General features: G+C 38.0%; 1 protein-coding gene across 2 annotated transcripts; it reads left to right on the top strand.

Annotated features, from left to right (window-relative positions):
* Positions 1-6,800: 6,800 nt before the first annotated feature.
* Positions 6,801-11,311, top strand: LOC120441923 (NACHT, LRR and PYD domains-containing protein 1b allele 3-like). 2 transcript variants are annotated; one of them, XM_039617449.1, is made up of 2 exons: positions 6,801-6,889; positions 7,786-11,311. In XM_039617449.1, the coding sequence occupies exon 2, from the start codon at positions 7,967-7,969 to the stop codon at positions 9,326-9,328; it is 1,362 nt and encodes a 453-aa protein (XP_039473383.1). In that variant the 5' UTR covers positions 6,801-6,889; positions 7,786-7,966; the 3' UTR covers positions 9,329-11,311. The 2 variants fall into 2 exon arrangements, with proteins under 2 accessions (XP_039473383.1, XP_039473382.1); XM_039617448.1 differs by having other exon boundaries at positions 6,806-6,900.
* The last annotated feature ends 733 nt before the right edge of the window (positions 11,312-12,044 follow it).

Raw genomic sequence — 12,044 nt, 5'->3', positions numbered from 1 at the left:
CTAAAGTTTGTTTCTCGCCTTATTTTATGTTTATCAGCCCGAAATAAAGGCTCGCCTTTTGTTAGAGTTAATTTCATCTCCTCGACTGTGTCCCCGCCCGCGTCCTCCACTCACTCTCCACACGGTTTCAGCGTGATTGTCTTTTTTCTAATGGAAAACTCTGTCATCACTGGAATTTTGGAGATAAGAAAGCTGCCCTGCATTTTTTGTTAGCTAACTAGTAACAGCATCAATAACTCAGAGCAGTACAAGGAGACTAAAACTAAAAGTTGGTCTAAGGGGTCACTTTTCTGCTGTGCAAGGAGTTTTAAGTTCAGAAACCGCAGATATGCTGTCCATTTTCATGCTCTGTCTTTTAAGCAGTAGGGGTTTCTTTGTTGTTTGGCTACATGCACTGAAACGGTAAAATCCACTTGTGAGCTGTAAATGCTCGGCTTTGTAAAGCACTTTATAAATGAGGACTGTGTGGAGAAGAGTCTGTGTGAGTCAGGTGACAGGTGGTTCACCAGACAGACAGAAGTTGGAGCCACAAACTTTGATTTTTCCTGGTCTGGCACAATCAGCTATTCAGCGCTATTTTATACAATGAAGTAGTCTTTGCTTTCCCCAGCACATCCAGACAGTTTACAACACAACATGTTACTACATGTGCATCACACCACAAACATAACTGTTTCTTACTAAAGCACAATCTTGAAACCCACCAGCACATCTAAAGGGAAAGTGGGTCGATGCGCACAATGGAGAAAAAAAACAAAACAAAAAACGTCCAGAGACTTTAAATGAGGTTGTTCAAGTTCTAGCTGTGTGATGTAACTAGAGGAGTCTGATATAGATTGTTTATGTTCAGTGATATAAATGCAGAAACTTGTAGGTTTGTTGGCTTTTATGATGTCTTTACATGAATGTAAGTTCACATTAAATGATTACAAAAGAATGCAAAACCAAAGACAAACTGCATTATTATTATTATTATTGTTATTATTATTATCATCATCATTGTTGTTGTTGTTGTTGTTATTTTCCTTTTTTCAAATTCTTCATTCTATGAGGGCAGTGGTAGACTGAATCATGGATCTACAGATTGATGTGCACCCATTCAGTGCAGGTTTTTTTCTGTTTTTATTGAAAATAATAAATAATAAATTAAGAAAAACAAAGAACATGGGGGACAAAATCAGTGAACACACAGAAATCAACATACTTCCAAAACAAGACATCTTGCAAAAAGTTTGTGTGTTGATGAGGAGCTTCTTCGTCAGGTACATGGACATCCACTGCTTGATCCTTTTTGTGATTATTTCACATTTTTCTGACACTGAACTAGTGAATAATGACGAATTTGTGTTACAGTACTAATAGGTTTGGATTTTTTAGTCTTCTATATAGACGTAAGATGAACTCATTTGTGTGCTGTAAAGTGATCCAAACTACTTTTAGTAATCACCATTATTATTTGTGTTACATGTCACTGCAGATGGAGATGTAGCTCCTGATACGTATGCTGTGTTTTCAGTATCAAACCAGTTCAACTACATGCTACAGAATAGAGAGTCATATTCTTTCAGAGACACCCAAGAAGCTCCATGTCTCGCCCTGACACACACACACGCACAGTAACACAAACACCAAGACACACACAAACATAGAATCCAAACCTTTGTAGACAGACAAGCCATTTTATTTTCCTGATAAATGACAGCAGCAGTCATAGAAAGCTTGTTGTCAACTTTGGAAGTCAACATGGGCTTTATCAGATCTGAAGAGTATAAGTGTGTGTGATGGACTTCCTGACTGTATTCAGTCATACAGTTCAGGCAGATGTTCGTAGTGAGCAGAACCAGCTCAGGCTGTCAGACTACAAGTCCCACCAACCTGCTATTCAAACCTTCTGTTTGTTAATGGCAGCCAATCATAACAAAGTTGGCTTTAAGCAAAGTGTTTAAGACACTGCATGAACTCTAATGAATACATTATAGACAAAGTTGGATAAAATCCAACTTTACTGTTTATTTTTAAACTCAGTTTGTTGAACAAACTGAGTTTGAGTTTGTTTCCTGCAGTAGGGCCCTGGTTTGTTTTCTGTGTTTCTGTTTGAACTTATGGACTGTGCACCACCTTAAGTTAGTTTTTTCTTTCTTTCTTTATTAATTCAGATCCTGAAGTCTTGGATATTCTGGTCTTTGAAAAAGTATTTCAAGCTTCCTTCCTCTCATTAGCTTTTGTGTTTTTTGTAGATGTTTGTTAATGTAGCTCGACTAAGGGTGATTCTAGGTTCAAACATTCAGGTGGGCTGTGTTGTTGTTGTTGTTCTTTCTTTGTGATTGTTTCACATTTTCTGATCCCAAACTGATGAATTATGATGAATTTCAGTTACAGTAAAAGTGAGTTTGGATTTCTAGATCCTTTTACTCTGTATTGACCTTAGATGAACCAGTTTGCGTACAGTACACCAAACAGAGAAACTTACATGACATTATTAATCATGTATTATTATTTGGCTTAAATGTCACTGTAGATGGGGAAGAATTTCAAAGCTCCTGCTGAGCATGCTTTGTTCTCAGTATCAGACCCGCTCAACTACATGTTACAGAACAAAGAGTCTCATTCCTTCAGATTCACAAACACACACACGCACTGTAGTTATTCTGTTACGTGTCTTTTGTTTTTATCACCCTTAAAAATAAATTCTTTTGTACTATTGATATGTAACTTCAAATTTAGTTCTTTATTTAATAACTAATCAAAAAAATAAAATAAAACAATAGTTTAGTATAAACTTAGTGACTTAGTTAGCTTAATAAATAAACTAATAGCCTATGCAGCTTCCCCAGCCATTTTGATTATTCTAATTAACTGTAAACCAATAATGAAAATGAAAGATACTAGGGGAGTTTTTTTTCCTTTGTAGACAGAACTATCAAGTAAATTCAGCATACCAAGGACATCTTGTCATTATCAGGAATTCACTTACTGGAAACCAGATAAGCCATTTATCTCATACATGACATCAGCAGTCAGGGTAAGCAGCCATACAAAGCTTTTGTCAACTTTCTAAGTCAAATATAATCTGAAATTATAGTGTTAAATGTACTGTAAATGTGTGTGCGTGCTTTATGAGCTCTTTGGTGCTATAAAAGTGCTAACTAATTTATTTGGCCCATAATACAAGCTTTGGCCTATTTAAAAGGAGCGCTGACAAAAATGTTGAAAAGCCTCTCAGTAATAAAGTTCTGACATTGTTCTCACATGTTTCTCAATCCGGTCTGTAAGTTATGACGTACCTGAACTGTGTTCCCGGGCCCAAACTCCTCTGCATTTTAAGGCTGTTGTGTTTTTAACAGTTTTTAATGCTTTGTATCTTCTTCTATTTAAACTGAACAAGCCCCTACAAAAAGGCAGTGAACACTGTCGGCCTCTCTTGGTTTTTATTACCACAGGAGCACATTTTAAAGCTCAGTTTTAAAACTGTACATATAACTACAGCACAGCCCGTGCAGCAGTAAATTGATCACTAACCTTCTTGATGCATTCTCAATCATCCAGGAAAGTAAATTTCCAAAAGTTGATTCTGTTCATCTGGACGCTACATCCAGATGAACAGAATCAACTTTTTGGAGATCATTAACCTTCTATTGTGGATGGATTATCTCAGTTGTTCTCCTGACTTTAGTTTGGTCCGTTTACAGCATCTTGCCATGCGAATACATTTGTCACTAACCATTGGGCACCTTCACGTTAACTTTTATCATGTGGAAAAAAGTTAGCGTTCATCTTCCAGCTTCACTGTGTTTATATTATGCTATCTGTAGCTGTGTTGCTAGCCACAACGTAGCACATCAGTATATACCAGCTAGCTCAACATCAGTAACCCTACAAACACTGATGTTTAGTTTTCTGTCTTTAATTATGTTGGAAGTAATAGCAGATCTTCATGTTTCAATTTTTCAGAAATCACTCAATCAGAACATGGTATATTACATTTAGTTGGAAACTAGTGAGCTAACTCCCTGCTAACTTCTAACTCAGTTAAATTTCATAAATTCCAGTTTCACGAATGCCTGGATCATAAAATTAATTGTTACACCTGGTAGAGCAGCCACACTGATCATTTTATTAATGATGAAAGAATTTAGACAGTTTGTAACACTCCGTGATGCCGCAGTGTTTCTTTGACTTTGGGCCCAGAAACGGCTAATGACAGAGTCATAACCAATGTTCCCTCTCATTTTTTATGTGTCTGAGCAAACACACAAACTCCCTGAGCGATCCCTTGGACCACTGTGAGCAACAGCAGATGTGTGCACTCTGGTCACGCACACATTAGTATGTTAACACTACTGGAAGTAAAAAATAACTTGAACTCCAATTTTGAAAACACAACCTTCTTCTTCTTCTTTTTTTTTTTTATAAACCTCTGACTTGTATTATGAGTCTGTGGTCTAGGAGAGAGTCCTGTAACTCTCTGTCTGCAAAATACAGCATATGATGACCGATGTTGGGCAATTAATCCTATAGTTACTTCTTCAAAGAAGTAACTGGGTTTTGCAAACAACAAAGTTTTTTGCAGCTATTTACCAAAAAAATGCAGCCAAGGCGTTTTTAAATAAACATTTCGCACTATTTACAGAACAATCAGCTGTTCTGCATCAAATTTGATGCCACACAAATTATTTGAGCCGCTCCAAAAAATAATTTCTGTGCACTATGAGATAAAGGAGAACAACAGCCTGATACCTGCAGGCCTGACAACAGGAGATGTATCACTGTTCCCTCCTATTTGGTCTCCCTAAAAGGTCTCTTCATAAACTCCAACTTCTTCAAAATTCTGCAGCACGGGTCATAACCCGTACTCCATTAAGAGCGCATATTACCCCAGTTCTTCAGCAGCTTCACTGGTTGCCCATAGAAGCCAGGATACATTTTAAAATCTTAATTCTTACATACAAGTGTATCCATAAATCTGCTCCTTCATATTTGTGTGACCTGCTCCATATCACCACTGTTTCCCGGCTTCTCAGATCATCATCTGCTATTCATCTTACTGTTCTGTCCTCACACCTTATTACTATGGGGAACAGAGCTTCCAGTCGCTCTGGTCCCCGGCTCTGGAACTCTCTTCCTCCAGCCATAAGAAATATTGACTCCCTCTCCGTATTTAAGTCACAGCTCAAAACACATCTGTTTAAACTGGTTTATTCGCTTTAATGCTGATTTTATCTGTTGACAAGCTCTGTTTTGCAATTTTAACTTATTTTATGACTATTGTTCATTTTATTAATTTTGTTCTTTGTAAGGTAACCTTGGGTTTCTGAAAGGCGCCCCAAATAAAATGCATTATTGTTATTATTATTATTATTATTATTATTATTATTATTATTATTATTATTATTATGTAAAACTCCTGTAATATCTGTAACATTCAGAGGTCGCCTCATTGTTCTGACACACACACCAAAACTATTAACTACACTACACACTAACTGCACACTAACTACACAAGACAACACACTAACTTTAGGCTCCAAACATGCTAAACATTGCAAATCTGTCACATCTCAAAACACCGCCGCCACTCCTAAAACTTCCCCCTTCCTAAACAAGTAAATGACATGTTGCCACATCATTTTTTGATTGTTCAACATGGTACATTTTTCCACCAATAGGAAAGGGTTTTTTTGGTTTTGTTTTTGCTTACAGGCGGCGAGTGCCTTCGAGCTCTTTCTTTATAAATGTCGCTTTTACCATTTCTTCTGGCAGTAAATATAAAAATGATAGCATTCAGGAAAAAAACAAACATTGCAGATATTTTCATCATAACTCTGGTTTTACGTGGCCGATCAACACAATTTAAAAACTGGTATAAAGTCGCCACTTTTTCCGTCAGTTGTTCCGTCTGTCCTGCTCACATCTCCAAAGGTTGTACACGTTGTCATTAACGTGGCTTCACTCCACATCAGCCACGCCGCTTTGCTAGCTAAAACACCGGTGTGGGCACATAAGGACGCTGTCATAGCCTGTCAACCACGTTGATTGGCTGCGTATATACGAATGTAAAACGCATCATTGACTGTAGCAGCCTGTCACTGGTCACTTACTGACTCACACTGCAAAACTTAATGAGTTGTTAATTTATTTTAATTTCATTTCAGGTTAGATTTTTTTTTTGTGCGCAATGCAGATTTTCCGTGTGCAGAGACCGTGCCAGCAGTGTGCGATTGCGCACGCGCGCAGCTTATAGGGAACATTGAACACTGAAACCTGGGTTAAACCTTACGATAACGTAATGAGCTTCCTGTTTCACTTTATAGTTCAGACCTCGGGTTTTAAGTAGTTTTTCCTTCTAAAGTCAGAAAGCATTCAAGATTTTGATTGTACCTTCAAAGTCGAATCCATCAGCTTCATCTCCCACACTGTGAGATTATCTCCACAGGTGGAGGTCAGTTCTTGCTTATTTGGTTGACAAGGACAGTGAGTTCACATGCCCTCACAAGATAACCCAAAGTCAAGGTGCTGACCTAGTATGAGTAATGGTCTTGTACTTCTACAGACACTGAAGACATTCCTGTTACAATGTGACTCTTACCGATCACAGCAGGGCTTCATTCCATGGTGTTAGTAAGGTATGAAGGTATGACTGTAGGTTCTCTGTCTGACTCACTGCAGCCCTGCTCATTCTTTACATTATCATCAGTGTCTGTCTGCCCATCTGTCTGAAGCTACGTCAGAAAGATGTGGGTGGGTCCATGGAGTCATAAACAGAGGAAACAAAACCAAATTTCCATCTTGTAGATTATATTTTACAGGTCTGATGTCGCTAACGTCAGACTGACTGCAGCGGAACATCCCAGTGAAGGAAGAAACGCAGGACTGAATCTGTCCTACAAAGGTAAACACCAGGTAAGGATGTGATAGAAACAGCCAGAGTATGATCATTTTAGCTTTCAGATTCAATTTTACAGCATTCTCATTAGAATAGCCTACAACTTCACAATTACAATTTAAATATGAACAGTAAGAGTAGGCTTAGTGAGGCTTCTGAGAATAAACTGTTTTTAGTGTCACAACAGTGGCTCTTTTGTGACCTGATTTACCACAGTAACTTATGTATACGTCACCTGTTGGTGAGCAGGTTATGTTCAAATTTCCCTCCTTTGTGGCAAATAAAATGGCAACAGAACAATGTGAAGAAATGGTCACTTAATATTTGCCTGTTATTAAAGGCCAGGGTCACCTTTTAAACACGTATTTATGGCGGTTACACAAATTGTGAAAGTCATTATTAAACCTAACCAAGAAAATGGTGGAAACATGAAATATTTCACGTTGGTTTTCTCGCGGTAACAGAGGACTTTTGAAATGCTGCAGTTAATAAGTCGTAGAGTTTACCCAGAATAATCAGCAACCCCACTCTCTAACTTTATGTGTGCTGACACTTCACGGCTGAGTAGCTGATGCTCCTAAATGTTTCCTACTTTCAATAACACCTCTTTCAGTTGATTGTGGAAGATTTAGGTTCACTGACCATTTGCCTCAGTGGCATACTATTACAGTGCTACACTTACTCATTCACGGAGCTCAGCTGCACTCTGGACATCAAACCCCACACCTGCACGTTATATGCAAACTTCCTTTAAAAAGCTAAAAAAAGGGGGAAAGAATATCATCAAGAACATCTAATATTTTCCTCATTTAATACTAAATGTATTAAAACTATTCTTTTTTGTATTTTCTTTTTGAACATTAAAGTTAAAACTTACTTCAAATGTATTTTTTTTTAAACAGATGAGCAAAGGCATGGGAAACCATATAGACACATCTTTAAAGAAGTTTTAAAAGGCAGAACTTAAACATAAAAGAAGATGTAATGTATGTTCAAGAACATTTTCCCAATGAAAAAGAAAGAATTGCATGAAATCAAAGATCTGCAGAAGCAGAAGAAGGAAATCTGTCACATTGTGAAGACATGGAGGATCTTGTAGGAGGAGACTGCTCTTCCTTTCTCAGAAGGCCATCTCAAATCCTACTTACTTCCTTCTCACGTCTCTTCCCATACAAAACATGGTCCTCTTATAGACTGTATCCCCACATTGTATTACTTACTCACTGGAATACCAGTGGCACTAAAGTCAGTGAGAAAGGAACTGTTATATGGCGATCAAAATCAGTGTCTATCCCTCAGATGAAAATATTGACTGAAGCATCAAGGTTACCTGACATGAGATTAAAGGAGTTTAAACCTGCCATCACTGCTGATAACTGTCATGATGAAACCTACCAGTTCCAGTGCTCCAGTGCAGGTCTGTACCAGTGCAGTGTGACTGGTCTGGTGTTTGACATGAAGGGAGAAGGAGACGTGGTTTACAGGACTGTCCCTTGGAACAGGAAGCTGCTGGACAAACACCACAAGAAGCCTGCAGGACCCCTGTTTGACATCAAATGTCAGCAGCAGTCTGTGTGTCAGCTTCATCTCCCACACTGTGAGCTCATCTCCACAGGTGGAGGTCAGTTCTTGCAGGTCGCTCATGTGAATGATGAGGGCATTGAGTTCATCCTCCCTCATCAGATAACAGAAAGTCATGTTGTTATAAACATCACAGACTTTTCTGGTTATGGTATTGTCAGGGATGAAGACTCTCCCCCTGACCCAGTCCAAGCTTTGGTTTTGCTCTTTTACAAATCTCCAGAAGAAGGTGATCTCAGATCTGTCCTCAGTGTGTTGTTGGTGCCAAGAAATGTGGTGATTTGTCAAGTTAAGAATATCAGGAGGGAATTAATTGGAGAAGAGACATACATAGACATACCCTCTAAATGCAATCTGCATCCAAACCAGGTTTACTCTCTTTCCACCGTTCCTGATGATGGCCTGATTGTAGTTCAACCAAATGAAACAGTGTTTGATGACGTGTCCCTTGACAATCCTGTCCCATCCTTCCAAGTGATTTTTAATAGACTCACTAGAAATATTAACCTGAGTCTGAGACACCAGAGCAGCTCCAGCTGTGTCTGGAAAAGTGAGGTTTGTCTTTTGCCCAACAGAATGAGAAGCATGATTCTCTCTTCAAATAAGAAACTGTTAAATGTACGGAGCTTGTTCATTGATAAGATATCAGAACCTGTTCTCAACAGTCTGCTCGACAAACTGTTGGAGAAAAATGTGATAACTGATGCTGAGAGGGAGGCAGCAGATGCAAAGAAAAAGAGAAGGAAAATAGCACGTTTCGTTTTTGACACTGTGAGGAGGAAAGGTGAAGATGCCATTTTAGAAATGACCGAGTCCCTTTGTGAGCTCGATTCCTTCCTCTGCAGAAATCTTGGGTTGCTATGAGAGCATCTAGTTAACTTTGCTGAAACTGCTTGAATCTGAGTCTTGAGTCTGCTTCAAATCACATTGCCTCCATCATTCTGTTACAAGTGGATTTCAGTTCGTCTAAATAGGACTGCTCTAACTTTTCCAGTTTGTTTTAGCAAAGAAAATCCAAGGTTTTCTTTAAAGATTTGGACTAATTTACTTTTATGCTTCTAAATTCAGGTGAAACTAAAGTTATTATACCTTGGCTCTAAAAATATTAGAAACATGATTTCTAGGATTAATCTTACTCTGGATGGTATTACTTTGACCTCAATTAAACCAGTGAGGAAATGGACATTTTTTGCATTTTTATCCTTGAATGCAAATATTAAACAAATATGTACAACAGCTTTCTATTATTGCACAATTTCTCTAAAATTAGACACAGGAAAAACTAGTTTCTGTCTTTCTCCAGTCACCCTAACCGGTTGCAGCATATAGCCAAACCTCCCTCAGCCTGTTTCTTCTTCCTGTTAAAACTGAGTTTCTTTGTCATGGATTAGGTCTCTGACCCAGAATTTCTGAGGGTTTTCTGGGTTTTTTGAGTCTCTTGTTGTGGGTTTAGTTGGGTTTGGGTTTCCATTATTATCATTGGTTTCATGGGTTATTGTATTGTCTTTCTCGTCTGTCATGTGCATTAGGGCTGTGTATGGCCAAGTTTGTGTTGCCATATGTACGACTCCATGTTTTATTTTGAAAGAGTCTGGTGTGTTCTTGTTCATTGTGCCTCTCCCCGTAGCTTCATATGGTTCATGTGTGTCAACTGTTTCCCCATGTGTTCCCACTTCCCCTGATCACCTCTTGTGTATTCAAGTCCCCTGTCTTCTGTGTGTCATTGTCAGGTCATCTGTTATAATCTCCACAGTTTTCATAGTCTGTCATAGTTTTTCATACTTCTTGTGTTTTGCTGCTGTCATCAGCCAAAATAAAGACTCGTTTTCTTTTCAAACGCAACACCTCTCTCCGCTGATGTGCATCTGGGTCCTGAAATCAACACACCGGCGGACCCCACCGTAACATTTTTCCTTCTCTCGCCAACGCATTTGGGTCATTTAATTGTTGGGACTTCTGTTTTCACTATATTATTCTAGGGCCTACATATAAAGCACCTTGAGGCAACTGCTGTTGTGATTTGGTGCTATGAAAATGTTTCTCCCAACAGTAACTTGAGGAAGCTGAGGTGCCAGCAACTTTTCCTGGTGGTTTGCCCATTCTCATTCTGAATAAACCTCTGGCCTTTGACGTTAAACTGATGGGAGTGCAGCATCCGAGGCAAGCTTGCACTGGCTCATCTTTCACTGTTCTAGATCAGTTAGACCTGAATGTCATATAGAAACAAAGCTAGCATTAGATTATCAACAAGCCTCAGTGATTTAGCATCATAACAGAGATTTCTCTGGTTATTCATCAATATTTATATTTTCATTTTCCATGTAGATGTTGACTGTTATGACGTATACTAATCGAACCTTTTAATTAAACTTTTTTGTTGTTAATATTTTACTTATATTTTATTTCATGAAATATCAAGATGTATACTTGTGTTTCTGAACAACTGAACAGCCACTGCAAACATATGATTTATAGAGTATGATCCTGATAACTGAAGCGCAGATAAAGTATTTAAAATAAGCGCAGTCATAAACATGTGCAGTAATAATATTAATCCACTGAACACTGGTAGGAAATATTTTCACAAATTAATGATTTTAACTTCTTTCATTTTCTAATTTTCCATATTAATAGCTATAATATGTTATTGTAATTATGTCATGAATCCAATGTTTTTCCTCTACTTAAAATACTTGTTATTGTCTAACAAATAATATATATCTTGTAATTAAAATAAATAAATATATATGCATATTGCCTGTGCATCGTTTTCTGTGTGAAGAACTTAACACTTTGTAATTTCCCTTAAACATTTAAAGAATATGACTGTATTTGTGACACAGACCCGAGTGCTGCTGACGACCACAATAAAGAAAAATGTCTTAATTCATGTTAATGTAATTTATGAGCAAAACACAAGCAAAACAAAGAAAAAAAAAATCACTTAAAAAAAAAGGAAACCCCCATTTACTCAGCATCAAAATAGTTATTAATATAAAAGCCTTGGTCTAAGGAGTGTCACGGCGAGTGAGATGACCTGTGTGGAGATAATAAAGGAGGATCCAATTGCAGGCACTTGTAAAGGTGTGAAGATGGTTTATTGAACACAAAGTACAAAATAGAAAAACAACAAACGAGACGGCAGACTATCTAAACTGAGAACAACGAAACTACGAAACACAAACCAGAACACGAACACGAAGGAGGATGGGCATAAATAAGTGACGATGTACAGCAGGGAGAACAAGCAGATGAAACACGGTGAATACACAGACGGACCAGCGACTACAGTCAGAGAAACACAGAGATATTACACAAAGATGGGGGACACAGCTGGAAGTAATTAACAAGACGAGACAAGGGAGGTAAAACTGAATACACTCACATGAGATGCAGACCTTTACAATAAAACAAGAAACGCGAAATCACTACACAAAGACACAGACTCAACACAGAGGCTGACAGAAAATAACACATGGAACTCAAACCATACATGAGACAACAAATCCTTAACCACAAATAAACAGAAACATAGAATTCTAATAATAATCAACAAGGCACAAGAGTAACAAAACGATCA

The sequence above is a fragment of the Oreochromis aureus genome, linkage group 9 (assembly GCF_013358895.1).
Source record: "Oreochromis aureus strain Israel breed Guangdong linkage group 9, ZZ_aureus, whole genome shotgun sequence".
In the NCBI taxonomy this organism is placed as follows: Eukaryota; Metazoa; Chordata; class Actinopteri; order Cichliformes; family Cichlidae; genus Oreochromis; species Oreochromis aureus.
Note: the sequence above shows the minus strand (reverse complement) of the source record. Positions and strands in the feature narration are given on the sequence as shown.

Coding starts and splice junctions, on each gene's coding strand:
- LOC120441923 (XM_039617449.1), top strand. CDS start 7,967: ATGGAGGATCTTGTAGGAGGAGACTGCTCTTCCTTTCTCAGAAGGCCA.